This window comes from Geotrypetes seraphini, chromosome 10 (genome assembly GCF_902459505.1).
Source record: "Geotrypetes seraphini chromosome 10, aGeoSer1.1, whole genome shotgun sequence".
In the NCBI taxonomy this organism is placed as follows: Eukaryota; Metazoa; Chordata; class Amphibia; order Gymnophiona; family Dermophiidae; genus Geotrypetes; species Geotrypetes seraphini.
In genome coordinates this window covers 18,372,920-18,398,022 of record NC_047093.1, presented here as the reverse complement: position 1 = coordinate 18,398,022, position 25,103 = coordinate 18,372,920, and the positions used below count along the sequence as shown (strand labels likewise).

The following is a 25,103-nucleotide window of genomic DNA, read 5'->3' as shown; positions in this document are numbered from 1 at the left end:
AGCAGGAGTCGAGGCCGAGGATGCCTTCGAAGTCGAGGGATCAGTAGAAGACTCCATCTCGAAGAGCTTGTCCACCAAATTACGATGACGCTTGAAAGCACGAGGCTGAAATGTTTGGCAAGGCAGGCATGACCTAGAATGATGTTTCGACCCAAGGCACTTGAGCCAGCATCCGTGAGGGTCTGTAAGAGAGATCGCACGCTGACACTTGCTACACCTCTTGAAGCCCGTGGCAGGCCGGGACATAGAAGGAAAAATAGCCACTGCAAGATCGAAGCCCTTGGGCTGTGGCCGAGCGGCCTGTCCCGAAAATCGGACGGAAGAAGAAAAAAAAATATATATATATTTTTTTCTAAAAATAAAAATAAAATAAGAACAGCGATTCGTGAAGAAAAAAACACAAACCGCGGTTCAGAGAAGGCACAAAGGAATGAAGTTAAACGCGGAAAACTGAGAACTGAGGAGACGCGCCCTGCACTGGGTGGGAAGGCACTCATGCATGCGCGATGCGGGCGACTCGAAACTTCGAGTTTCTTCAAGCAAGTCTGCTTGTGAGGCGTCCACATCCGGGCTCCGTCAATGACGTCACCCATATGTGAGAATACCTGCCTGCTTGTCCTGGGATAAAGCACAGTTACTTACCGTAACAGGTGTTATCCAGGGACAGCAGGCAGATATTCTCACATGTGGGTGACGTCAAGGTTGGCTTCTTTGCTAGCTATCTAAATTGAAGACCATGAGGAGGGGATGCGCCCTCTAGTGGATCAGGAAGGCACACACATGCGTGGTGCAGCACTAGCAAACTTGAAATCTTCAATCAAGTTTGCTTGAAAAGCTGTCCGCATCGGGGCTCCGTGGATGACGTCACCCACATGTGAGAATATGCTGCCTGCTTGTCCTGGGATAATAAGTGTATCCCTCAGATTAAAGAGAAATATCATGCACTCCTGATGCTTTGCTCATTGGTTCATTCCCCAATTCCTTGAGTAAAAAGGTTAGGAAAGCCGAGAGAGAAGAGTGGGAATAGATGTCAAGTAATTTCTTAAATAACTGTTGAAAACATTTGCTCACACATCTGCAAAAGGGTCAAATTTAAGATATAGTATAACTTTAGATTGTAAGTAACTTGGTATGCAAGTGTTTTGCAAAACAAGCAAAACATTTTATGAAATTTTAACTTGATATACAAGCAACGTCCTACAATACAAGTACAGTGTTCCCCCGTGAATTCGCGGTTTGCAGACTCACTTACTCGCGGTTTTCTCCGACCACCTCTTCCTGTAGTAAAGTCGGGCTACACCAACCAGGAGCTGTGTGTCAAAGCTGCTCCTGATTGGTGTAGCTCGACTACTACAGGAAGAGGCGGTCGGAGCAGACTGAGCGAATTTCTTCATCTGCCGGCGCTCCAGCTGCCCTCTCCTGCCTTTTGAAAGGCGAAAAACAGCATTTGCGGTTTTTCAAAATTCACGGGGGTTCCATACAGTATATACACATCACATCATCGCAATTGAGCCAATGGTTCTTCTCTCTCCGACACTGCAGGAGTGTAGTGAGTATTCTAAACAAGCAAGGCCTTGCAATACGAGTACATACAGTACTTTGTATTAAAGTTTTTGGGTGGTGGAGTTTCCATTATTTTTTATGGGGAAATTCACTTTGATATACAAGTGTTTTGGATTACAAGCATGATTTCAGAACGAATTATGCTCACAAGCCAAGGTTTTAGGGTTACCATATGGCTCCAGAAAAAGGAGGCCAAATTGAGACATCCAGGTTTTACTTCCATTGGTTTCAATAGAAATAAAGCCCAGAAGTCTGTCTGTCCTACCTTACTTCCATTGCTTTCAGTAGAAGTAACACCTGGATGTCTCAATCCATCCTCCTTTTTCTGGAGCCCTATGGTAACCCTAACTATATTAGTATCCAATGCTGTAGTGCAGGGGTCCCCAAAGTCCCTCCTTGAGGGCCAAATCCAGTCGGGTTTTCAGGATTTCCCCAATGAATATGCATTGAAAGCAGTACATGCACATAGATCTCATGCATATTCATTGGGGAAATCCTGAAAACCCGACTGGATTTTGCCCTCAGGGAGGGACTTTGGGGACCCCTGCTGTAGTGTATAACCTCATCCTGTAAACAGTGGATCATTTCATCTTAAATTGTACTGTTTGAATTGTTCAGATAAGTTGGGTCACTTTAAAACAGATGAAGCTGAAGTTGGTAGAAATTCTTGTGGCTATTTTTTTACTCAGAAAGTATTATTTTAGGCACTTATTTTTTTTTTTTTTTACTTTTACTAAGTTTTGGTTTTCATTATACTTTTTACTTGTACTTAAGTATCAAAATATGCATGTACCTTTACTTAAGTACTTTGACCTAGTACTTTAAACACTGTTGATATCCATAGAATGGAGTTATCTCCTTCACAGAGCACAGTACTCATGTAAACAGTTGGTCCACTGGATGACCAGTAGTGAAAGGAATGATCAGGGCAGAATGGGATGAATTGTCCTCAAAGCATGCTGCTTCTCCTCGTGCCAGTGCCTCTCGTCTTCTCTGCCCCACCACTGGGTGCTTCTCCTCTCTGCCCCCCTACATCTCTCAAAAAGTTTGCCAGTGCACGTATCTTCCACCCAGTTTGGCCAGCCTTGGCTCCATTCTGACATCACTTCCTCGTTGCAGGACCAGGATGTGATGTCAGAAGGGAGCCAAGGCTGGTGTGTGTAGGAAGACACTGCTCGCACCATCAAACTTTTGAAGAGGTAGGTGGGGCGGGGGTACTCCCCTGAAGTGAAGGATAATCTTGCTGTGCTATGGTTTCAGCCTAGGTTCTGCAGGGCCCAAATGGGCAGATTGAACCTGAAGACACTTGGATTATGACATTATAGGGGAGCCTGCTCTGGTCTGCAGAAGTCTATAATTCTCTATAAGAAATTCTGTAGAGGTTACAACAGAGTTGCTATGTAAGTACAAGTTCCACAGTGTGGAGAGGGTATGATAAATAATTTATTTAAGACCACACTTAGAGAAGGGGGGGGGGAGGAGTGGAAAAGCTGCTAGTGCTTTACGGCCTTCATGTTTCACCACTTGGGCTCCTTTTAAAAGTCAGTCAACAGTTGATCAGAAAAGTAAATCAAGGAAAATTTTTGTTGTTTACCTAAAATTACATCACTTTCTTTTCCAGAGATAAAAAAAAAATAATAATAATAAAGATTTGACATCTGTAAACATTTCTTAAGAAAGAACTGAATATTTCATGGGGTTTCCTAATTTTTTCACATGACCTTAGTAGCAGCATTCCATGCCACTGATCCAGGGCAAGCAGTGGCTTCCCCAATGTCTGTCTTACCTACAGACTTGTCCTCCAGGAACTTGTCCAAACCACATCCTCTGGCAACACATTCCAGAGCTTATTCTCAGAGTGAAAAAAATATTTCTTGCTATTGATTTTAAAAGCATTACTCTGTAATTTAATCGCATGTCCCCTAGTCTTTGTAAATCTCGATGCAGTAAAAAAAATAAATAAATAAACACAACAACAAAAAAAAGAAAGCCCAAAGAACAAAACAAAACCCGTTGGCTTCCCGTCAGCTGAGCCGGTTTTGGGGATTCATGGCGGTGTCAGGACAAAGGCGCGCACAGAAAATAGAGCGCAGTGCGGAGGCGCGTGCCAAATTAAATTACTGTTTTTAGGGGCTCTGACGGGAGGGCGTGGGGATGAACCCCCCACATTTTACTGAAAACTTCACTTTTTCCCTGCACCGATTTAAGGCTGGTTTTTGATTGAGCCCCTAAGTATCCATTGCTGTTCTTGCTATTTATACTATTTGGGGAGGATGGTTGGTAATTAAGTGTTATATTGATGAACTGCCTTTTTTATTTTAATTGTTTTACTGTAAAAACTGCCTTATTTTCAGTGTTAGTTTATCAAATGAAATAATCCAATCCAAAGATTTTATAATAATTGCATGCCCTTTTTAAAGCCCTACCTTCTGGAAGTTTTGAGCAACAGAACCCTGAAGCAAAATGGCTCCAAGCTTAGCATGACTGGTAACTATTCAGTCTACTGTCAGGTACCAGGCCCAATGGAATAATGAGTTGGAAGGGGGCGGGGCACATTCCTACTATCAGTTCGTACGCAGTGAGGCAGCCACCTCGTAAAGTGATTCAGAGATCAGCCTTTGTGTTGAATTTTCAGTCTTTTTATTGGTGAAAGCAGCGACTTCTTGTTTTAATGCGATCCTTGGTACTGCTGATGAGTCCGAGGCATCAGTGGTGTTTTCAGGTCCTACCGAGACGGGAGGATTGGGAGTCTTTGCTGTAAGAAGGCACAGGTACCTTAAAAAGGACTCTTTAAAGAGCACTACGCAAAGTCCCAACCACCCCACCCAGTTGAACATCTTCCATCCATTGGTTTTGGATTATTATTTATTTTTGTAAAAACAGCAGATTTTCTGTTTATCTGACTGAAGAAAGAATTGTGCCAACAAAAGAATCCTCCAAGCAGGCCCTTGAAAGTCTTCCAGCATTTACCGAGTTCTTAGATCATACATCCAAGCCAAAATCTATCCTCAGTACATCACAAGTAAGTGCCTGCTTTGAATAGGGAAAAAAGGGTCCCAAAAATCAGATGTAGGGCGAAACAATTCATATTAACATAAAAACATGATGGCAGATAAAGGCCAAATGGCCCATCTAGTCTGCCCATCCGCAGTAACCCTTATTTCTTTCTCTCTCCGAGATCCCATGTGCCTAACCAAGGCTTTCTTGAATTCAGACACAGTCTCTGCCTACCACCTCTTCCGGGAAACTGTTCCACGCATCTACCACCCTTTCTGTAAAATAGTATTTCCTCAGATTACTCCGGAGCTTATTACCTCTTAACTTCATCCTATGCCCTCTCATTGCAGTTTTTCCTTTCAAATGAAAGAGACTTGACTCATGCGCATTTACATCACTTAGGTATTTAAAGGAGAAATTAGGTTCTTACCTTTTAATTTATTTTCTTTTAGCTTCTCCAGACCAATAGAGGTTAATCTTTACAATTGGATCTATACCCACTCGTAAAGATTAACCTCTACTGGTCTGGAGAGTGCTAAAGAACGTCTCTATCATATCTCCCCTCTCCTGCCTTTCCTCCAAAGTATATAGATTGAGATATTTAAGTCTACATAGAAACATAGAAATAGACGGCAGATAAGGGCCATGGCCCATCAAGTCTGCCCACTCTAATGATCCACCCTATTTATCTTTGCGGATAGATCCCACATGTCTATCCCATCTGGCCTTAAAATCTAGCATGCTGCTGGCCTCAATAACCTGGAGTGGAAGACTATTCCAGCAATCAACTACCCTTTCAGTGAAGAAGAACTTCCTAGTGTCACCGTGCAGTTTCCCGCCCCTGATTTTCCACGGATGCCCCCTTGTGGCGGGACCCTTGAAAAAGAAGATATCTTCCTCCACCTCGATGCGGACCATGAGATACTTGAATGTCTCGATCATATCTCCCCTCTCTCTACGTTCCTCGAGTGAGTAGAGCTGCAACTTCCCTAACCGCTCCTCGTATGGGAGCTCCTTGAGTCCCGAGACCATCCTGGTGGCCATTTTCTGGACCGATTCCAGTCTGTCCCCATATGCCTTATGATGAAGACCACAAGCCATTTTAGTAGCCTTCCTTTGGATCGACTCCATCCTTTTTATATCTTTTTGGAACAAGGCAAGGCATTTACTATATATGGGGTTGCTTGAGGAAAACACACATACATGCATGCATGCACACACACACGCAGAGCCATACAAACTTTGTTCAAGAGATATGGAAACATAACCTAACCAAAGAGGGGTAGTGGTTAAAAGAGTAATTAACAACTCTGTTCAAGTGCAGAATCAGGTGCAGACCAGCTCCAGAGAGGTCAGAGCCTAGCTGCTGTTTAATTTTAAAAGTACTATTTACAACACGTTACATATATTTGAAAGTCAGGATTTACAAGCTTCACATTACAGTATGTACACTGTTTGTAAACAAAGTGATCAAGTATACATCGAGGAGAGAAAAAGTGCTACAAATTCACAGAATAAGACCTAATAATAGAAATAACAACATAAAAAAGGGAAGAGGTAAGATACGTAAAACAGAAAGAACAAAACAGAACTTCAAGTCAGCTACAGAACCAAAGTTGGACTCTAGAAGTCAAAAGTCTCAGGGTTAGCGTCTTGAACCTGGAAAGAGAAGCCATCTGTGGTAGACTCTGGGACAACATTTTGATCTTCATCTTCCTAAAGGGTGAGAGACAAGCAGTCAATGGAGGTAACAGAGCAGGTGCATCGTCAATCATAGAAGTAGGGCTTTAAACCAACTCGCATTCAAGAGGGGGGAGGGGGGAAATAAAATCCCACACTGGATAACTATCACCTCCTGCAGTTCTTCCCTTTGATTGTCTTGGGCTACTTCTAAATCTCCTCAGCTACACAAAAAGGCATATATTTGATTCAGCTGGTTAAAAAGAGATTAGGTATCAACACTTGAGCCACAAATAAAATCACAAAGACGTCAGACAATCGTTAGCCCATGGTTGTCAGAGGTTTTAAGGCCTCTACAACCATAGTCAATGCCGGGCCACATCTGGGCAACAGCGCTGAATTATCTGTGTCATTCGCAGAAAGCAATGTTACTTACCGTAACAGTTCTTATCCAGGGACAGCAGGCAGCTATTCTCACTAGTGGGGTGATGTCATCCGACAGAGCCCCGATACGGACATCTTGCAAGCATGTCTTGCTTGAAGAAACTCAGAAGTTTCGAGATGCCCGCACAGCGCATGCGCCAGTGCCTTCCCGCCCGATGCTCCGGGCGTGTCTCCTCAGTTCAGGTAACTAGCAGAGAAGCCAACCCAGGGGAGGTGGGTGGGACGTGAGAATAGCTGCCTGCTGTCCCTGGATAACAACTGTTACGGTAAGTAACATTGCTTTATCCCAGGACAAGCAGGCAGGTATTCTCACTAGTGGGAGACCTCCAAGCTAACCTCAATGGGATGGTGGGAGAGTTGGCAACTTAGGAGAATAAATTTTGTAACACTGTTTGGCCAAACTGTCCATCCCTTCTGGAGAAAGTATCCAGACAATAATGAGAGGTGAATGTATGAACCGAGGACCAAGTGGCAGCCTTACAAATCTCCTCAATCGGTGTCGATCTGAGGAAGGCTACAGAGGCCGCCATTGCTCTGACCTTATGGGCTGTGACCTTACAGGGAAGGGGTAATCCAGCCTGGGCATAGCAGAAAGAGATACAAGCCGCCATCCAGTTGGAGATGGTGCGCTTCGATACAGGTCGTCCCAACTTGTTTGGATCAAAGGAGACGAAAAGTTGAGGTGCAGTTCTGTGTGGCTTGGTGCGATCCAGGTAGAAAGCCAAAGCCCGCTTAGTCCAGAGTATGAAGAGCTGATTCTCCAGGATGAGAATGAGGCTTTGGAAAAAACACTGGAAGTACAATGGATTGGTTGAGATGAAATTCAGAGACCACCTTAGGCAAGAATTTGGGATGAGTGCTGAGGACAACCTTGTCATGATGGAATACTGTGAAAGGTGGATCCGCCACTAAGGCCTGAAGCTCACTGACACTGCGAGCAGACGTGAGGGCCACTAGAAAAACTACTTTCCAAGTGAGAAACTTTAGAGGCTCAAAAGGAGGTTTCATAAGCTGAGAAAGGACAACATTGAGATCCCAAACCACTGGAGGAGGTTTGAGAGGAGGATTGACATGGAAAAGTCCTTTCATAAACCTGGAAACCACAGGATGAGCAGAGAGAGGTTTCCCTTGTAGAGGCTGATGGAAAGCCGCAATAGCACTCAGGTGGACTTGTATAGACGTAGACTTGAGACCAGACTGAGACAGGTGTAGAAGATAGTCCAATACAGAGGATAGGGAGGCTCGCTGAGGCTCCTTAGAATTGGAAACACACCATGAAGAAAATCTAGTCCATTTTTGGGAGTAGCATTGTCGAGTAGCAGGCTTCCTGGAAGCCTCCAAGACATCCCTCACTGCCTGGGAAAACTGGTGAGGAGTTATGTTGAGAGGAACCAAGCTGTCAGGTGGAGAGACTGCAGGTTGGGGTGAAGCAGAGATCCCTGATGCTGAGTAAGCAGTGAAGGAAACACTGGAAAAAGGAATGGCTCCCTGCTGCTGATTTGAAGTAGAAGGGAGAACCAAGGTTGTCTGGGCCACCAAGGAGCGATCAGAATCATGGTGGCATGGTCGGACTTCAGCTTGACCAGAGTCTTTTGAATGAGAGGAAAGGGAGGAAACGCATACAGAAAGCGATTCCCCCAATCCAGCAGAAGGCATCTGCCTCGAGACGATGAGGAGTGTAGATCCTGGAGCAGAATTGAGGCAGCTTGAAGTTGTGGGGAGCCGCAAAGAGGTCTATCTGAGGCGTCCCCCACTGTGCAAATATCTGATGAAGGGGCTTGGAATGGAGTGTCCATTCGTGAGGCTGGAGAAGACGACTTAGGTTGTCCGCCAAGACATTGTTCTTCCCCTGAATGTAGACAGCTTTGAGGAAGGCATTGTGGCGAACCGCCCAATCCCAGACTCTGAGAGCTTCCTGGCAGAGGGAGGCCGAGCCCGTGCCCCCCTGCTTGTTAACATAATACATGGCAACCTGATTGTCTGTGCGAATGAGGACCATCATGTCGTGAAGCAGATGTTGAAAAGCTTGAAGAGCATTGAAGACGGCTCTGAGCTCCAGAAGATTGATTTGATGGAGTCGGTCCGCACTGGTCCAGAATCCCTGAGTGCGAAGACCATCCAGATGAGCTCCCCAGGCATAGGTCGATGAATTGGTTGTGAGAACCTTCTGGTGGGGAGGAGTGTGAAACAGCAAACCTCTGGATAGATTCGAAGAGGTCATCCACCAAAGTAGAGACTGCCGAAGAGCAGGAGTGACTATGATGTGCCGAGTCAACGGATCTGACACCTGAGTCCATTGAGAAGCCAGGGTCCACTGAGGAATTCTGAGATGGAGTCTGGCAAAAGGCGTCACATGAACTGTAGAGGCCATGTGGCCCATGAGGACCATCATGTGTCTCGCTGAGATGGACTGGCGAGAAGACACAGACTGGCAGAGATGAAGAAGAGCATCCATGCGCTGAGGAGGAAGGAATGCTCTGAGTCGAATGGTATCCAGGACCGCCCCGATGAATGGGAGAGACTGGGTAGGCTGTAGATGAGATTTGGGGAAGTTGATCTCGAAGCCCAAACTCTGCAGGAAGTAAATAGTGGCCAGGGTCGCCGAGATGACCTCTGGAGCCGAGGGGGCCTTGATGAGCCAGTCGTCGAGGTAGGGAAATACCTGAAGACCCCTGGTCCGGAGTGCAGCGGCCACCACCACTTCGTGAAGACTCTGGGAGACGAGGACAGGCCGAACGGAAGCACTCGGTACTGCAGATGTAGATGTCCCACCCGAAATCTGAGGCCGGATGAATGGGAATGTGAGTGTAGGCCTCCTTGAGATCTAGAGAGCATAACCAGTCGTTCTGCTCGAGGAGGGGATAGAGAGAAGCAAGGGTCAGCATGCAAAACCTCTCTTTGACCAAGAACTTGAGGACCCTGAGGTCCAGAGCAGCTCGAGCCGAGAGCTCGAAGGCGTCATAGGAGGACTGCATCAGTTGAAGGCGCAGCTGGGACAGCGAAGCAACAACTTCCTCGAATTCGAAGCGAGCCTGAGATTCAATGTAAGGTGTGAACTTCCGAAGCACAGGCAGGAAGAACTCCAAATAAGATGCAAAATGGAACGTATAATTAAGAACTCTGGAAGCCATCATCGAGTTCTGATATATACGCCTGCCAAACTTGTCCATGGTCCTGCCCTCGCGCCCCGGAGGCACCGAGGCGTATACCTGGGACGGATGAGACCGCTTGAGGGACGATTCGACCAGCAGGGATTGGTGGGAAAGTTGAGGTCCCTCGAACCCCTTGTGATGGACCATGCGGTATCGGGCATCTAACTTGCCGGGGACCGCAGGAATGGAGTATGGCGTCTCAAAACATCTCATGAACGTTTGGTCGAGAAGTTTGTGGAGAGGCAGGCGAAGAGACTCCACAGGAGGATGAGGCAAATGCATGGTGTCGAGGTATTCCTTGGAGTACCGCAAACCGGAGTCCAAGGTAATGTCCAGGTCATCCGCCATCTGCCGGAGGAAGGAAGAAAAAGACAATTGATCCGCCAGCACCGGCCTCCGAGAAGGACTGGACGAAGTCGAGGCCTCGGGATCCAAAGAGACCTGGGAGCAACAGGGAGAATAAGAGGTGGATGGTTCCTCATACTCCAATCCCTGCGGAGGGGACATGTCTGATGAAGAGTACCCCATGCGTGGCTGCTTCTTCTTCGGTGAAACCTCCGAGTGCCTCGAGGAGTGCCGCGAGGAATGCCTGGACCGATGCCCCTCCTGGTGTTTGGAGGGGGATCTAGAATGACAATGCTTAGCATGGTCCCCTGACACCTCTAGCGAGCAGATGGGACTCGAAGCCGTGGAGCAAAGAGGCGGGAGATTCGACGCCTCTCGAGACGCAGCCCAGGCCTGGTAGGGAGTGCGGAAGAACTCTTCCTGCGACTTGCGATGCCCAGGACTTCGATTACCCGAAGAGGTATTCCAGGCCTCTTCGAACGGAGGCGTGATGGGCTCTAAAGGGGGCATATAACTGAAGGAGGCCCGCCTCGAGGGACCGGCCGCCATACGTCGCTCCTCCTCGCCAAGCAGCGAGGTTGACCGGTGAGGAGGAGGAGGAGGGGGCGGTCCGCCCCCCGGGATCGGAACCGGGAGGTCACCCTGGATGGTGGCAATCAACTTGGGCTCCATGGTTTGCATGAGCTCGACAAATTGAGCCTCCAAAAGGGACCGCAACGAGGCCGAGTGCTTTTGCTTTGGAGCTTTCGGCACCTTGATAACCACGGGTGGAATTGTAGAAGGTGGTACCTGAACCTGAGAGACGGAAGGCACCGGCGCCGAAGACGGGGTCGTAACCGGGACAAACGAAGCTGGTTTCAGGAGACCCGGAGCAGCAGGAGCGGTGGTGGGCTTCGCATGTGAGGGTGAAGCACCAGCCGAAGTCGAAGCTGAAGGGTCTTGCACAGTTTCCATCTTGAACATCGACTCCCACAAAAAACAGTGACGCTTAAACGCCCGCGCTGTGAGTGTGGAACAAGGCCGGCACGATTTCGGGAAATGTTCCGGACCAAGACACTGCAGGCAGCGTCGATGCGGGTCCGTCAGCGAAATCGCGCGCTGGCACTTGCAGTAAAAAGAAACTCAAAACCGCGGCTATGGAAGGCAAAAGAACGGGAGTTCAATCAGTGCAGAATCGAAGTAAGACTTCTCAGCTCCGCGGAAAGAAAAGAACTGAGGAGACACGCCCGGACCATCGGGCGGGAAGGCACTGGCGCATGCGCGGTGCGGGCATCTCGAAACTTCTGAGTTTCTTCAAGCAAGACATGCTTGTGAGACGTCCGTATCGGGGCTCTGTCGGATGACATCACCCACTAGTGAGAATACCTGCCTGCTTGTCCTGGGATAACTGAAGTTATGGACAATATTCTGGGCTGGCTTCTGCATACCTTACCAGCCAAGAAATAGGCCTGCTTTTCATGTAGCTTTGCCCCAACACTAACCAGAGAGTTGCACCTAACTTAATGTAGGCCAAAGTTTTAAAGGCCTGCATTATAGGTGCCAAAGTCCTTTAAAAAATCTTGCCTAGCCGTGCCTAAGTCCTTCTATGTGCCTACTTTGGAGTATGCAATAGACACCTATCTTTTGTAGAGTCGTATCCAAGACAGGTGCTTATTCTATAAAAAAAAAAAAAAAAAAATGGGGAGGTGGTAATGGTCCCGCAGAACCCCAGCTCAGTCTGACCAGAAATAGGGGTAGAGAAAGGCCACTGCCTAACCTTTTTCCAACAGACCCTGCCAAGGCCTAAATTTAGAAGGCTGCACAGGCTTACACCTCCACCTGCTGGAGACTGAGAACAGACTGATTCTATGAGGGACTGCAAAGCCCACTTGTTCTGTAAGAATTCAGTGCTTTTTAAGGTTGTCTGGAAAGATTGGATTAAAGCAGGTACAAGATCATTAACGGAAGTAATTGATAATGGTAAGATGCTTGAATTTTCACAATTGCAACATAAATATGGTCTGAATAAAAAACAAAATTATAAGTGGTTGCAATTGAAGCAGGCTATTCAGGTGGGGTTCCCTGAATGGAAATCTTTAAATGATCATTACAGCTTAGAATTCTTATGTTTCCAGGCAGATTTTCTGGGTCACCAGGCCGCAAAGTGGTATAAAATTATATCTAATTATTTGAAAAAGAAGCCTAAAAATGGATTAAGAGATATTTGGAGCATTGAGATTAAGCATCAGATTAATGCATCTCAATGGCCACGTATTTGGTCTTGGAGAATTAAAGGTACGATGTCAGCATCTATTAGGCAAACATGGACCCCTACTAGATTACAAAAATTAGATTGCTCTAAGTCTAATACAGTGTTTTTCAACCGCTGTTCCGCGGCACACTAGTGTGCCGCGAGATGTTGCCTGGTGTGCCGTACGGTCAGGGCCGCCATCAGGGCAGTACCACCAGTCTAGGAAGAGGGGCGGTCCGCCCCACGTGGACAGGAGAGAGCTGGACGGGGGACCCGCGGAGTTCAATACAACTCGAGCCGCGAGGCTCGTCTTCTGTTCCTGCCTGCCCTGCAGCTAACATATAGCCGATCGCAAGCGTTCCCCGATGTCAGCGCTGACGTCGGAGGGAGGGCTTAAGCAAAGCCTGCCCTCCGACGTCAGCGCTGACGTCGGAGAATACTTCCGTTCGGCTATTTGTGTGCGGCAGGGCAGACAGGAAGCAGAAGACAAGCCTCGCGGCTTGAGCTTCGTTTTGCTGAGAAAGTTGCAAAGATGGGCTGGGAGGCAAACACGGAACACAAAAGGGGGGAGGGAGTGCGTTTTGGACACAAGGCATGAACTTGGGAGAGAGGAAGGGAGGGAAAGAGATGCTGAGGTGGGGGAGGGAATGGGTTTTTGGACACAGAAGAAATGGACTTGGGAGAGAGGAAGGGAGGGAGAGAGGAAGGGAGGGAAAGAGATGCTGAGGTGGGGGAGGGAATGGGTTTTTGGACAGAAGGCATGGACTTGGGAGAGAGGAAGGGAGGGAAAGAGATGCTGAGGTGGGGGAGGGAATGCGTTTTTGGACACAGAAGAAATGGACTTTGGAGAGAGGAAGGGAGGGAAAGAGATGCTGAGGTGGGGGAGGGAATGAGTGTTTGGACACAGAAGAAATGGACTTTGGAGAGAGGAAGGGAGGGAAAGAGATGCTGAGGTGGGGGAGGGAATGAGTGTTTGGACACAGAAGAAATGGACTTTGGAGAGAGGAAGGGAGGGAAAGAGATGCTGAGGTGGGGGAGGGAATGAGTGTTTGGACACAGAAGGCATGGACTTTGGAGAGAGGAAGGGAGGGAAAGAGATGGTTGTGTACACGGGGAATAGAAGAAAGGAGAATTTTTGGTCATAGGGAGGGAGTGAGGTACAGATAGTGGCATACCAGGGTGGGGGGGGGGGGCAGTCTGCCCCACCCCGGGTTTATGTCCCAAGGGGGTGCACAGCTGGCCACCCTCCAGTGTTGTCCCTAGGCCGGCAAACTGCGGCTCTTTAGCCACTTGAGTGCCACCGCCGCCAACGGTGTTGTTGGCGGTGGCAGCATTATAAAATACTTTCTTTGTGTTTATTTGATTCCTATTCAAGAGAATTACTTTATATATAGTCAATATAGGCACAGAGTTAAATTTTTTAACATTTTCTAATGGTGGTGTGCCTCGTGATTTTTTTCATGAAACAAGTGTGCCTTTGCCCAAAAAAGGTTGAAAAACACTGGTCTAATAGATGCTGGCATTGTAAAATTGAAGTTGGAACTCTAGACCATCTTTTATTTTATTGTCCATGTATTCAGGCATTTTGGATATCAATATGGAATCAAGTTAATATGTTGATGGAGAGTCATGTGGCTTTATCCTATGACACAGTGATTTTTGGAATGTGTATGAGGGCCAAATGCCAAATATCTGCAGCAAACAATAAATTATTGTTGATTCTTACGGGAGTGGGAATTCAACAGATAACAACTAATTGGAAAGACTGTTCTAGATTGAATTGTAATTTTTGGTGGAATTGTCATATGTATAAGATGGAAAGATTTCTTGCGATACAGAGGGGGTATTTTAAAAGATTTCAAGAGGTGTGGAGGCCATTAATTGAATATTATAACGAGTAAAGTTTATTCTTTTTCCTTAGGGGATAATATATAGAAATGGGATGGGATGGGAGGGATAGGGAGGGAAAAATATTGGAAATATGTTGTTATGAAAAATAAGGAGATATATGTAATAGGATGGGATGGGATATTTATTGTTGTGCATTACTGGGTATAATAAAATGTTTAAAGTGTTTGAGGAAGGATGGGGAGAGGGACAGATTTCATGTCAGATTAATTGTATTATCAAAAAGGGATGTATAATTATATATAAATTTGGAAGGAATATTTTATCGATATGGAAAAGGGTGGGAGGTGGGGGGAATAAAAACATGTATAATAATATTGTTTAAGAATGCCAAGTGTGTTATGTAAATTAATTGTAATAATACTGTACACTTGTTGAAAGAAATAAAAAAGAATAAAGATTTAAAAAAAAAAAAAAAAAAAAAAGAATTCAGTGTTTCTCAATCACCACTTGCTGGCAGAGGAGTGTAAACCATCCGTCTGTGCCAATCTGGAAGGACGATAAAGAATGTTTATTCTTTTCAATTGTGAGCTTGTTAAAAGCTTATAATTGAAGCCCATGTACTAAGTTAGGCACCTAACTTTAGGCGTCTCATAGAATTCCCCCCCCTCGTATCATGGTAGTCAGAGGAGGGATATTCAGACAGCATTGCTAAGTGCCACTAAATATTCCCCCTCCTGAAGCTTAAGCATGCAAGAACCTGTCAACTGCTTAAACCCCTTTGAGATTACAAAACATTGAAACACACCCAAAACATTTCCTTCCACATAAAAACCTAAGAATAAAAAGCACAGTTACTTACCGTAACAGGTGTTATCCAGGGACATCAGGCATATATTCTCACATATGGGTGACGTCATCTACGGAGCCCCAGCGCGGACAGCTTTTCAAGCAAACTTGATTGAAGTTTCAAGTTTGCTATGCTGCACCACGCATGTGCATGCCTTCTTGCCCACTAGAGGGCACATCCCCACCTCGTGGTCCTCAGTTCCATAGCCAGCAAAGAAGCCATCCCCGGGGAGGAGGGCGGGTTGTGAGAATATCTGCCTGCTGTCTCTGGATAACACCTGTTACGGTAAGTAACTGTGCTTTATCCCAGGACAAGCAGGCATGATATTCTCACATGTGGGTGACCTCCAAGCCAACCAAAAAAGGGCAGGTGGGTGGATGGCAATTTAGGAAAACAGATTACGCAAAACTGACTGGCCAAACCGACCGTCACTCCTGGATAACGTATCCAGGCAGTAGTGGGAGGTGAAAGTATGAACCGAAGACCAAGTGGCAGCCTTGCAGATATCCTCCACCGGAGTAGACCGGAGGAACGCCACAGAAGCTGCCATCGCTCAAACCTTATGTCCCGTGACCCGACCATGAAGCGCGAGACCAGCCTGAGCGTAGCAAAAAGAAATACAAGCAGCCAACCAGTTGGACAAGGTGCGCTTGGAAACAGGACGTCCCAATCGATTAGGGACCTTCCGATGAGACTCGGTGCGTTGAAGATAAAAAGCCAACGCCCTCTTACAGTCAAGCGTATGAAGTGCCGCCTCTCCCGGGTGAGAGTGGGGCTTCGGAAAAAACACCGGAAGAACAATGGACTGATTGAGGTGGAAATCAGACACAACCTTAGGTAAAAATTTAGGATGGGTGCGAAGAACCACCTTGTCATGATGGAACACAGTAAAGGGCGGGTCCGCAACCAAAGCCTGCAGCTCGCTAATCCGACGAGCGGACGTGAGCGCAAGCAAAAAGATCACCTTCCAAGTGAGAAACTTAAGATGAGATTTGTCAATAGGCTCGAAGGGAGGCTTCATCAGTTGAGCCAAAACCACATTAAGATCCCAAACTACAGGAGGAGGTTTCAAAGGAGGATTAACATTCACTATACCCCTCATGAAACGAATCACCAGAGGATGAAGAGAGAGAGATCGACCCTCGAGATGCTGATGGAAAGCAGCAATCGCACTGAGAATCACCCTAATGGAAGTCGTCTTCAGTCCAGACTTGGACAAATGCAACAAATATTCCAGAACCGAAGACACCGGAACCAAACTCGGATCCAGATGATTCGAGGAACACCAGGAAGAAAATCTGGTCCACTTCTGAGAATAACAAAGCCTAGTCGAGACCTTGCGCGAGGCTTCCAGAACCTCCCTCACAGACTGAGAAATCTGTGAAGTCATGGGGAAAGGAACCAAGCCGTCAGATGTAAAGACTGAAGATTGGGATGCAACAGCGAACCCCGACTCTGAGACAGCAGAGAGGGAAAGACAGGCAGAAGCAGAGGCTCCCTGACACTGAGTTGAAGGAGCAGGGAGAACCAGTGCTGACGAGGCCAACGAGGCGCAATGAGAATCATAGTGGCTCTGGACGCCTTGAGATGAACCAACGTCCTCAAGATCAGAGGGAAAGGAGGAAACGCATAAAGGAACCTCCCTCCCCAGTCGAGAAGAAAGGCGTCGGCCTCGAGACGGTCCGGGGAGTACATCCGAGAACAATAGAGGGGCAGTTTGCGAGTCTCCGGGGAGGCAAACAGATCCACCTGAGGAGTCCCCCAGCAGTCGAAGACCTCGCGCTGAATTCTGGAGTTTAGCGACCACTTGTGCGGCTGGAGACGACGACTGAGTTTGTCGGCCAGACAATTCTTCTCTCCCTGAATGTAAACCGCCCGCAGGAAGATGTTCTGGGAGACCGCCCATTCCCAAAGGCGCAGGGCTTCCCGGCACAGGGACCAAGAGCCCGTTCCCCCTTGTTTGTTCACATAATACATGGCCACCTGGTTGTCCGTCTGCACAAGGACTACCTGATCGTGCAGCAGGTGGCAGAACGCTCGAGCAGCCAGAAAAATGGCACGAAGTTCTAAAACATTGATGTCACAACTCCGGTCCTCTGCCGACCATAGACCTTGAGTCCGCAGACCGTCCAGATGAGCTCCCCACGCGTACTCCGAAGAGTCCGTGGTCAGGACCTTGCGATGCGGAGGAACGAGAAAGAGCAAACCCCCGGAAAGACTGGAAGAGTTGGTCCACCAACGGAGCGAGCGTCTCAAGGAAGGAGTCACAGTTATAGGGGAGGAGACTGGATCCCGATCCCGACGCCACTGGGAGGCCAAGGTCCACTGAGGAAGCCTCAGGTGCAAACGGGCGAACGGCGTGACATGGACCGTCGACGTCATGTGGCCGAGCAGAACCATCATAGCGCTGCGCCGAAACTGAGGGCAGCAACGAAACCTGGCAACTCAATCGAAGCAGGACCTCCAACCGTGGCGGGGGGAGGAACGAACGGAGGCGAACCGTGTCCAGCACGGCCCCGATAAACTGAAGGGATTGAGTCGGGCACAACTGAGACTTGGGGAAGTTCACTTCGAACCCCAGACATTGAAGGAAGATGATAGTCTGTCGGGTCGCTGAAATAACCCCTTCCCTGGAGGACGCCTTGATCAGCCAATCATCCAGGTAGGGAAACACCTGCAGCCCTCGAGATCTCAGGGCTGCCGCGACCACCACCATACACTTCGTGAAGACTCGAGGGGACGAAGCCAGTCCAAAGGGGAGGACCCGATACTGGAGGTGCAACTCCCCCACCTGGAACCTGAGGAACTTGCGGAAGGCGGGATGCACCGGAACATGAGTATATGCTTCCTTCAGGTCCAGGGAGCACATCCAGTCCCCCGATTCTAACAGAGGGTACAGGACTGTAAGGGACAACATACGGAACTTCTCCCGGACAAGGAACTTGTTGAGCCTCCGGAGGTCCAGAATGGGGCGTAAGTCCCCTGTCTTCTTCGGGACCAAAAAGTAACGGGAGTAAAACCCCCGTCCCCTTTGGTTTGGGGGCACGGGCTCCACCGCCCGAAGGCTCAACAAGGACCTGGCTTCCGACAGGAGAAGAGGAAGCTGGTCTCGACAGCCAAGAGAAGCCCCCGGCGGATGTTCTGGCGGCATGGCTAAGAAGTTTAGCGAGTAACCCTCGGAGATGATCCGGAGCACCCAAGCGTCCGACGTGATCTCGGCCCAGGCTGGAAGAAAGGCCTGCAATCGGCCCCCGATAGGAAGGGGGTCCTTTGACAGTGCGGAGGGGGCCCGCCCCCAACCGCGCATCACGTCAAAAAGACGGAGCCGGTTTAGACGCCCCTTGCGCCTGAGGCTTTGGTTGGGACGCTCTGCCCTGCTGAGGGGGACGCCGGGGCGGAGGCCTCGAGAAAGCCGGCGTCGACTTCTGCGGGTATCGCCGCGGAGGAGGTCTAAACAGCTTCTGCGGCGGGGCCCGGGGTTTAGGACGGACCAATGAGGCGATAGAGCGCTCATGTTCAGACAAGCGTTTGGTCGCCGCCTCCAAGGACTCATCGAACAACTCGGAGCCCACACATGGAAGATTGGCCAGACGTTCTTGCAAATTCGGGTCCATATCCAGGGTACGAAGCCATGCGAGACGGCGCATCGCCACCGCAAAGGCGGATACACGAGAGGCCAACTCAAACACATCGTAAACTGCGTGAAAAAGGTAGAGACGCAGCTGAGACAAATTGGCCATAAAGGTACCAAAATCCCCCTTATGGGAATCCGGCATGACCCCATAATACCTGGGCAACGCCTTCACCATCTGCCTTAAATAGGATGAGAAGGTGAATGCGTAATTAAGGACCCTGGCAGCCATCATGGAGTTGGAATAGAGGCGATGACCAAACTTGTCCAGGGTCCGTCCCTCCCACCCGGGGGGGACCGCAGCAGAGACCCTAGAAGGCTGAGACTTCTTCAACGCCGACTCCACCAGCAACGACTGGTGGGACAGCTGTGCTTTGTCGAAGCCCTTGCAAGGGACCGTACTGTACTTTGACTCCATCTTTGATGGAACCGCTGTGACTGTAAGAGGGGAGTCCAAGTTTCTCAGGAAGGTCTGATGTAGAACCTTGTTGAGAGGCAGACGAGGAGTCTCCCTTGGGGGAGAGGGCAAATCCTGCTCCTCCAAAAATTCCTTCGTGTATTGAGAGCCTGACATAAGGTCAAGGTCCAAAGCCCTCCCCATCTCAAGCACAAATCTGGAAAAGGAAGAGGGCTTCGAAGGCGGAGAGGGAGATCGAGAAGCCCGCGTCGCCAAAAAAGAAGGGGAAGCCTCACGGGAGTAACGAGGCTCCTTACCGGTGGCAGACCCCGAACCACAAGAAGCCGCACCCAGCGACCTCGACGGGGTCGGGGACCGCCCATGCCCCGAGGAACCCCTGCGGGAAGTCCCCGGGATATGAGGCACCGAGGCACGCCCCTTCCGTCTCGGCGAAGAGTCCCTTGAAAACTCCACCTCGGAGGAACGGAAAAGTCACGGATTATCGAGGAGGAGCTCGGAGACCCGCAGGGTCTCAGCCTCGGTCGGCGAGGAGCAACCGCGGCGTCGAGGAGAGCCCCCTTGACGTTTGGGCTTCCTCGGCCGATGCTTCGCCCGAGGCCGACCCGAGGGAGAGGAGCCCCGGGAGGACCTCGACGAGGAAGAAGAGGAAGAGATCCTCCGAACCCTCCGCACCTTGTCCCGAGGCCGCACGCTCCTCTCAGGCTGGTCAACCGAGGTCAAGGGCAAGGTCGGGGTCGAGGCCGAAGCCACCCCGAGGGCCGAAGTCGAGGGTACCGAGACCGAGGCCGCCGAAGCCGGGGCCGACGAGGCCGAAGACGGCTGGAGGTGCGCGAGGGCACCGGACAGTTCCGAGGCAATGAGCGCACGGAGCAAGTCTTGAAAGACGGGAACCCCCATCATAGTCGGCAGATCCTGGGCCGGCGGGTGCTCCCTCGAGGGCGACCTCGGTCTCGAGTATTCCCGCGGGGCACCCGCCTTCGACGCTCGGGGCGGGGCCGAGGACGACCCAACCGCCCCCGTCGATGAGCCCGAGGATGGCTTCTTCGAGGCTGGAAGAGAAGAAGGAAGTGAGGACTTACCCACCGTCGACTTCGGGGTCGAGGACGCTGGCTTCGACGAAGCAGGCTGTCGGGGCGAGGTCGAGGCCTTCCCCGCCGCGGGGTCGACAGCGAAGAGCTCCGCCATCCGAGCGCAACGGCGGCGGAGAGCTCTCGGCTGAAAAGTAGAGCACCGAGTGCAGGAGTCGGTCAGGTGCTCAGGACCCAGACAAAGTAAGCACCACCGGTGGGGATCGGTGATGGAAAGCAGCCGATCGCACCGGGTGCACTTTTTAAAGCCCATCAAGGGCCCGGACAAAAACCGGCCGGGAATGAACGAGGTCCCGCGGCTACCGGGAGCCCCCGGAGCCGAACGAAAAAGGTTATTTTTTTTTTTTTGACGAAAAAAGAAACACGAACAAAATAAAAACACAAATTAAGCACAGCGACCGAGAAAAAAACCACTCAGCCGCGGTGTCAGAAGGCAAATTAGAAGAGCACAAATTCCACAGGGCTTCTGGCTCCGCAGAAAAAACTGAACTGAGGACCACGAGGTGGGGATGCGCCCTCTAGTGGGCAAGAAGGCATGCACATGCGTGGTGCAGCATAGCAAACTTGAAACTTCAATCAAGTTTGCTTGAAAAGCTGTCCGCGCTGGGGCTCCGTAGATGACGTCACCCACATGTGAGAATATCATGCCTGCTTGTCCTGGGATAAGCCCACTTATAAACCGTTGCCTTTGGTGTGTCTAGTGGTCACCTGAAAAGAGTCAAATGAACTGTAAATAAAGCCCTTCCCATGAGAAACACATTGCCGACAAAACATATGAATTGCCAAATCAGTGATGAAATCTGCTGCTGAGCAGATTGAACCCTCGAGTCAATTAGCATTAAAAATAGTCATTCCTGTTCTGGGCCAGCAAGAACTCACCTCTGCCGAGAAATATTTTTCTATGATGTTGGAAGCTGCCTTGTAGATCATATCATTCTCATGCGACTGGAGTGCCTCAATCCTATCCAGGCCTCCACACTCTTCCACCAGGATGCAAAGTCTCTCCGTTTCACCCAGTTTGTCAGCAGCCTGTGAAAGCAACCACCATTTGACAAAGAGATGAGATTGTCTCGTGTGTGAAAAGAACCCTTAACAGAACTTTTTCTTTTAAATTCTTTATTCATTTTTACATATTACAAGTGTATAAGAAAAATCATTCAAACTTATAAATATACACTTGATTAACTTTCATATATCATTAAAAATATAACTTTTCAGCCAATACCTATATTCTATAATATTTTGAATATTATGAACAATTCCTAGTATCTAAACAATTGATATCAAGTTAGAAAACCCTCCCAACCCCTCAAAAAAGTTCCATTCCCAATACATCAAAAAAGCAATGTTACTTACCATAACAGTTGTTATCCAGGGACAGCAGGCAGCTATTCTCACTAGTGGGTGATGTCATCCGACAGAGCCCCGATACGGACGTCTCACAAGCATGTCTTGCTTGAAGAAACTCAGAAGTTTCGAGATGCCCGCACCGCGCATGCGCCAGTGCCTTCCCGCCCGATGGTCCGGGTGTGTCTCCTCAGTTCAGGTAACTAGCAGAGAAGCCAACCCAGGGGAGGTGGGTGGGACATGAGAATAGCTGCCTGCTGTCCCTGGATAACAACTGTTACGGTAAGTAACATTGCTTTATCCCAGGACAAGCAGGCAGCTATTCTCACTAGTGGGTGACCTCCAAGCTAACCTCAATGGAATGGAGGGAGAGTTGGCAACTTAGGAGAATAAATTTTGTAACACTGTTTGGCCAAACTGTCCATCCCTTCTGGAGAAAGTATCCAGACAATAATGAGAGGTGAATGTATGAACCGAGGACCAAGTGGCAGCCTTACAAATCTCCTCAATCGGTGTCGATCTGAGGAAGGCTACAGAGGCTGCCATTGCTCTGACCTTATGGGCTGTGACCTTACAAGGAAGGGATAATCCAGCCTGGGCATAGCAGGAAGAGATACAAGCCGCCATCCAGTTGGAGATGGTACGCTTCAATACAGGTCGTCCCAACTTGTTTGGATCAAAGGAGACGAAAAGTTGAGGAGCAGTTCTGTGTGGTTTGGTGCGATCCAAGTAGAAAGCCAAAGCACGTTTACAGTCCAGAGTGTGAAGAGCTGATTCTCCAGGATGAGAATGAGGCTTTGAAAAGAACACTGGAAGCACAATGGATTGGTTGAGGTGAAATTCAGAGACCACTTTAGGCAGGAATTTCGGGTGAGTGCGGAGGACCACCTTGTCATGATGGAATACTGTGAAAGGTGGGTCCGCCACCAAGGCCTGAAGCTCACTGACCCTGCGAGCAGACGTGAGGGCCACCAGAAAAACCACCTTCCAGGTGAGATACTTAAGTGGAGCCTTGTTGAGAGGTTCAAACGGAGGCTTCATGAGATGAGACAGGACAACATTGAGATCCCAAACCACAGGAGGAGGTTTGATAGGAGGGTTGACATGAAAAAGTCCTTTCATAAATCTGGAAACCACAGGATGAGCAGACAAAGGTTTCCCATGTAGAGGCTGATGGAAAGCCGCAATAGCACTCAGGTGGACTCGTATAGAGGTAGACTTGAGACCAGACTGAGACAGGTGTAGAAGATAGTCCAACACAGAGGATAGGGAAGCTCGCTGAGGCTCCGTGGCATTGGAAATACACCAAGAAGAGAATCTAGTCCATTTTTGGGAATAGCATTGTCAGGTAGCAGGCTTCCTGGAAGCCTCCAAGACCTCCCTCACTGCTTGGGAGAACTGGTGAGGAGTTACGTTGAGAGGAACCAAGCTGTCAGGTGGAGAGACTGCAGGTTGGGATGAAGTAGTGAACCTTGATGTTGAGTAAGTAGTGAAGGAAACACTGGAAGAAGTACTGGCTCCCTGCTGCTCAGTTGAAGTAGAAGGGAGTACCAAGGTTGTCTGGGCCACCGAGGAGCAATCAGAATCATGATGGCATGGTCTGATCTCAACTTGACCAGAGTCTTTTGGATGAGAGGAAATGGAGGAAACGCATACAGGAAGCGATTCCCCCAATCCAGTAGAAAGGCATCTGCCTCGAGGCGATGAGGAGTGTAGATCCTGGAGCAAAACTGAGGCAGTTTGAAGTTTTGGGGGGCCGCAAAGAGGTCTATCTGAGGCGTCCCCCACTGTGCAAAGATCTGATGAAGGGGGTCGGAATGGAGGGTCCATTCGTGAGGCTGGAGAAGACGACTCAATTTGTCTGCCAAGACGTTGTCCTTCCCCTGAATGTAGATAGCTTTGAGGAAGGCGTTGTGGCGAACAGCCCAATCCCAGACTCGAAGAGCTTCCTGGCAAAGAGGGGCCGAGCCCGTGCCCCCTTGTTTGTTGACATAATACATGACGACCCGATTGTCTGTGCGAATAAGGACCACCATGTCGTGAAGCAGATGCTGAAAAGCTTGGAGAACATTGAAGATGGCTCTGAGCTCCAGAAGATTGATTTGATGGAGTCGTTCCGCACTGTTCCAGAACCCCTGAGTGCGAAGACCATCCAGATGAGCCCCCCAGGCATAGTTCGAAGAATCGGTCGTGAGAACTTTCTGGTGGGGAGGAGAGTGAAACAGCAAACCTCTGGATAGATTCGAAGAGGTCATCCACCAGAGAAGAGACTTCCGTAGAGCAGGAGTGACTACAATGTGACGGGATAACGGGTCGGACACCTGAGTCCACTGAGATGCCAGGGTCCATTGAGGAATTCTGAGATGTAGTCTGGCAACAGGCGTCACATGAACTGTAGATGCCATGTGGCCCAAGAGGACCATCATGTGTCTCGCTGAGATGGATTGGCGAGAAGACACCGACTGGCAGAGTAGAAGGAGAGCATCCATGCGTTGAGGAGGAAGGAATGCTCGAAGTTGAATGGTATCCAGGACCGCCCCTATAAAGGGGAGAGACTGAGTGGGCTGAAGATGTGACTTGGGAAAGTTGATCTCGAAACACAAACTTTGCAGGAAACAAATGTTAGTCAAGTTCGCCGAAATGACCTCTGGAGCTGACGGGGCCTTGATGAGCCAGTCGTCGAGGTATGGAAACACCTGAAGACCCATGTTCCGGAGTGCAGCGGCCACCACCACCAGACATTTTGTGAAGACTCTGGGAGACGATGAAAGGCCGAATGGAAGCACTCGATACTGCAGATGCAGATGTCCCACCCGAAATCTGAGGAACTTGCGGGAGGCCGGATGAATGGGGATGTGAGTGTAGGCCTCCTTGAGATCCAGAGAGCATAACCAATCGTTCTGCTCGAGGAGGGGATAGAGAGAAGCAAGGGTCAGCATACGGAACCGCTCCTTGACCAAAAACTTGTTGAGGACTCGAAGGTCCAAAATGGGACGCAGATCGCCCGTCTTCTTCGGGACAAGGAAGTACCATGAGTAAAACCCCCGGTTTTGCTGATCTAAAGGAACCGGCTCGACGGCCCGAAGCCGAAGCCGAGCCTGAGCCTCCTGAAGGAGAAGAGCGGTCTGCGTCAAGTTTGAAGGATACTCTCTTGGCGGGTGGTCCGGAGGGACCCGTTGGAAATGAAGAGAGTATCCCTCTCTTACGATGGTAAGGACCCAAAGGTCCGTGGTGATGGTCTCCCATCGATGACAAAAATGATGGAGACGACCCCCAATGGGAAAAACGGGGGGGAGACAGAACGAGGTCGGTTATGCTCCCTGGGAGAGAGTCAAAAAGGCTGAGTAGCCTTGGGTGCAGTCGGCATCTGAGGCTTCTGCTGAGGCTTCTGGGGAGGCTGTCTCTTCGCAGGTTGTCTCGCAGGAGGAGCTTGCCTCGGCTGATAACGCCGCTGGTAAATCAAAGGCGGCCTAGTGGGGCGAGACTGTTGAGGCTTGGGTTTAGGCCGTA

The 25,103-nt window shown here is 49.3% G+C and overlaps 1 protein-coding gene across 1 annotated transcript in view; it reads right to left on the bottom strand.

Moving 5' to 3' along the window:
• Positions 1-5,873: 5,873 nt before the first annotated feature.
• Positions 5,874-25,103, bottom strand: part of KPNA2 (karyopherin subunit alpha 2) — a 78,227-nt gene continuing 58,997 nt past the window's right edge. The window contains exons 10-11 of the mRNA XM_033961785.1: positions 21,126-21,275; positions 5,874-6,276 (exon numbers count right to left, since the gene is read on the bottom strand). Coding sequence (XP_033817676.1) covers positions 6,184-6,276; positions 21,126-21,275 — 243 coding nt within the window. The 3' untranslated portion in view covers positions 5,874-6,183. The remainder of the gene's footprint in view (positions 6,277-21,125; positions 21,276-25,103) is intronic.